The sequence below is a fragment of the Nothoprocta perdicaria genome, unplaced genomic scaffold (genome assembly GCF_003342845.1).
Source record: "Nothoprocta perdicaria isolate Ctin4 unplaced genomic scaffold, notPer1 scaffold_849, whole genome shotgun sequence".
In the NCBI taxonomy this organism is placed as follows: domain Eukaryota; kingdom Metazoa; phylum Chordata; class Aves; order Tinamiformes; family Tinamidae; genus Nothoprocta; species Nothoprocta perdicaria.
This window is the reverse complement of record NW_020456142.1, coordinates 527-3,999: the sequence shown is the minus strand read 5'-3', so window position 1 is coordinate 3,999 and position 3,473 is coordinate 527. Positions and strand designations below refer to the sequence as shown.

General features: G+C 50.5%; 1 protein-coding gene across 1 annotated transcript; it reads left to right on the top strand.

The window, feature by feature from the left end:
* The first annotated feature begins 1,937 nt into the window (after positions 1 to 1,937).
* Positions 1,938 to 2,873, top strand: LOC112958371 (olfactory receptor 14C36-like). Its single transcript, XM_026052200.1, has one exon. It carries the CDS (start codon positions 1,938 to 1,940, stop codon positions 2,871 to 2,873), a length of 936 nt encoding a protein of 311 aa, XP_025907985.1.
* Positions 2,874 to 3,473: the final 600 nt, after the last annotated feature.

The window sequence follows — 3,473 nt, the reverse complement described above, 5'->3', positions numbered from 1 at the left end:
GGAAGAGGAACAGCTCCCATCAAGCAGGGTTGTTCTCTGAGGCTGAAAGGAAACTACTGCCAGAAACCTCCTGCGAGGTCGGGGTGCAGGACGTTCTTTGCAAGCCCCTGCAGTGCAGCTGCTTTCCGATCAGCAAGCCCCTTCACATTCCCTCTGACACCCAGCAGAGTCCCTGTCCTGAAGGCGATGGGATCACAGCCTGCCTTTTTGGCAGCCACAGCTCCATAAGAGGAGAGGGGCAGCACTCCTGCCACCTGCATATTTCTTAAATCATGGCAAATGAGCAGGGAACACCCCAGCCTGTGATATCTCCATCCAAGAGATGGTGTGCACAGCTGCGTTAGGAGAAGGCTTTCCCCAATGTGCCTCTCTCGTTCTGCCTTTGCCACCCCTGGCAGAAGCACCAAGCTGTTGCTACTTGTTCCCCTCCCGGACTGGGCTGCTCTTGTTTCTACTCTTGGACTTTATGCGGAGGAAATTTGCAGCTAGAATCTGACCCAGACCATGGTGCTGCTACTGCAGAGATGTCTCCAATGGAGACAGAGGTTGAGGATCCTTCTTGACCTTGGGATTCAAAGCAGCACAGTCCATGTGTCTGGGGAATGATCTGATTCTCCTTTCAGGAGACCCCACCTTTAAGCCCCCTGACCTTCCCTGGGATGAGTTGTCAGACTGTGTGCTGCCCTGCGCAGGGGTACAACTCTTCTGTATGACATTCATAAGAGAGGAATGTGCCATGCAGGAGCCACAGAGGTGCCAAGGAAAAGAAGCTGCTGCTGGAGATGGCTCTGTGTGGGCAAATAAGATGAATTCTGTCTTTGTCTAGAAAGTGGGTGCCAAAGACCATCAGCAGCAGATCACCGAGCCCTTTTATCAGTCATCAGAGCCGTGCACTGTGTCCCAGCCTCTCTGTCACTGTTGGGACATGTGAGCCGAGAAAAGCGGGTGAGTTTGGGGACGTGCACTTTGGAGATGTGCAAGTGGACACTACTGTCAGCATCAGCCAGGTGTGCTCCAGTGTCCGCTGGCTGAGAGAGGTGAATGCCAACGCAGAGGAGAGTGGGAATGATGTGTGACCAGTGTGCTGGCTCTGTGCTAGGGCACAGGGAGAGATTTTGCCTCTCAGGACTCACCAAACTTCACAGGGAGAGCAGTGGAAAGGGTGCAATTCCTACCCTGCAGAGCAGACAAACAAATAACAGACTCCCCCCAAACAGAAAATGTTGTGCTTGTGGTTAAAATATGTATTAACTGGATGTGAAAAGGTTGAACAGTCCTTATACACTAGAGAAGGACTGAACCCTCTGGAATCCTTGTCAGAGGATTCTGCTCCTCCCAGCACACCATTAATATTAACAGCCATCATTAACTGGACCTCCAGGCAGGGAGCAGAAGAAACATCTTGCCAAGAAGGAGTAAGGCAGTGTGTGTGTATGCATGTGTATTTGGGGGGCTGGGGAGAAAGTTGAAGATTTTTGATCATAAAAATGTCTCATGACTTGTGTAGGAGTTTTTGTGTTTTTAGGGCTTAATAAGGTAGAGAGCTTAGCGAAAGTAGATGATATAGTATAGTATAGGGCATAGAGCTTAGGGCATGGCGCTCGGAAGATCTCGCGATGTCACGGGAGTTAGGAGCATAATTAATTTATGCAGTTTACTGATAACCCCATGCCATACAAGGCAAAAAGTAGAAATTAGTCTCCTGATTGGGCAGTAGGTGAGTTTCCGCATTCAGCTGGAGTATATAGGCAGACTGAACTGCGCAATAATCACCATTTTGCCGCATCCCCCATAGTGATATCTGTGCTCCAGGGCCCTGGGGTGAGGACAACCCCAGGTCAGTCCAGCTAGCAAACAAGGCTTGGCGACCCCCGGTGGCAACAGACTTGTCATTGCTTTTCCTCCTTGAACAGTTCACTCTGATGAGTGGGAGCAAAATGTCCAACAGCAGCATCCTCAATCACTTCCTCCTCCTGCCATTCACGGACAAGTGGGAGCTGCAGCTCTTGCACTTCTCCCTCTTCCTGGGCATCTACCTGGCTGCCCTCTTGGGCAACAGCCTCATCATCACAGCTATAGCCTGTGACCATCGCCTGCACACCCCCATGTACTTCTTCCTCCTCAGCCTCTCCCTTCTTGACTTTGGCTCCATCTCCACCACTGTCCCCAAGTCCATGGCCAGTTCCCTGTGGGACAACAGGACCATTTCCTACTGGGGATGTGTTGCCCAGGTCTTTTTCTTTCTCTTTTTATTTTCAGCAGAGTTTTATCTCCTCACTCTCATGGCCTATGACCGCTATGTTGCCATCTGCAGACCCCTGCATTATGGGAATCTCCTGGGCAGCAGAGCTTGTGTCCAAATGGCAGGAGCTGCATGGGGCACTGGTTTTATTCATGCTCTCCTGCACACGGGGAACACATTTTCCATACCAATGTGCCAAGGCAATATGATTCAGCAGTTCTTCTGTGAGATTCCTCAGGTCCTCAGGCTCTCCTGTTCAGACTCCTACCTCAGGGAACTAAGGCTTATTGTCATTAGCCTTTGTTTAGGCTTTGGGTGCTTTGTTTTCATTGTGGTGTCCTATGTGCAGATCTTCAGAGTTGTGCTGAGGATCCCCTCTGAGCAGTGCCGCCACAAAGCCTTTGCCATGTGCCTCCCGCACCTTGCTGTTGTCTCCCTGTTTCTCAGTACTATCATGGTGGCCTACCTGAAGTCCCCATCTGTCTCCACCCCAACTCTAGACCTGGGGTTTGCAGTTCTTTACACAGTGGTGCCTCCAGCAGTCAACCCTCTCATCTACAGCATGAGGAACAAGGAGCTCCATGATGCACTGAGGAAACTCGTTCATGTGGTGCTCATTCATCAGCAATGAGTCCATCTCCTCTAGAAGCAATTCTAGTTTATCTCAGGCAGCTCTTGTGCTTTGGGAGTTCTGTCTTTGATGATCATTTTTTTGTGAATGAACAGTTGAATTCATCCCACCTTTTTGAGTCTGAATCCGTTTCTTTCTGACTGAGATCTTTTGTAAATCTGCTGATCCCTGGGTCAGAGCAGCCTCCCATGGGTCATGTCCATCATAAAAGGGGAATACCTGAGTGCCGTGCCAGAATACTTTGTTGTTCCAAAGTTGGAGCCAAGAATGCACTCAGGGAATTGCACCCAAACAGGCTCTGTTGCCATGCTCAGCTTTTGCATAGGTTAAAGAACATGAGCTGAGCTGGAAAAGTGATGCTTGAGGCAATGGGGTTTGGACTCAGCCCTCCAGTGGCCCTAGAGAGGGTAAGTGGTCAACAGGTCTGTGCAGGAGCAAGTCTCACATCTTAGAGGACTAGTGCCAGATGCCCAAGCTTCTGCAAGGCTCTTTGGAGCCAGCCACCCAGAGAGCAGAGGGCTCCTCCAGGGGCAGTGCCTGCACTGGGTGGTGTGTGGAGACTTACAAACCCAAGTGCATTCCCCCAATAGTGAAGGGTCA

What these genes read in the sequence shown, in the direction of transcription:
- LOC112958371 (XM_026052200.1), top strand. Translation starts at nt 1,938, where the DNA reads ATGTCCAACAGCAGCATCCTCAATCACTTCCTCCTCCTGCCATTCACG.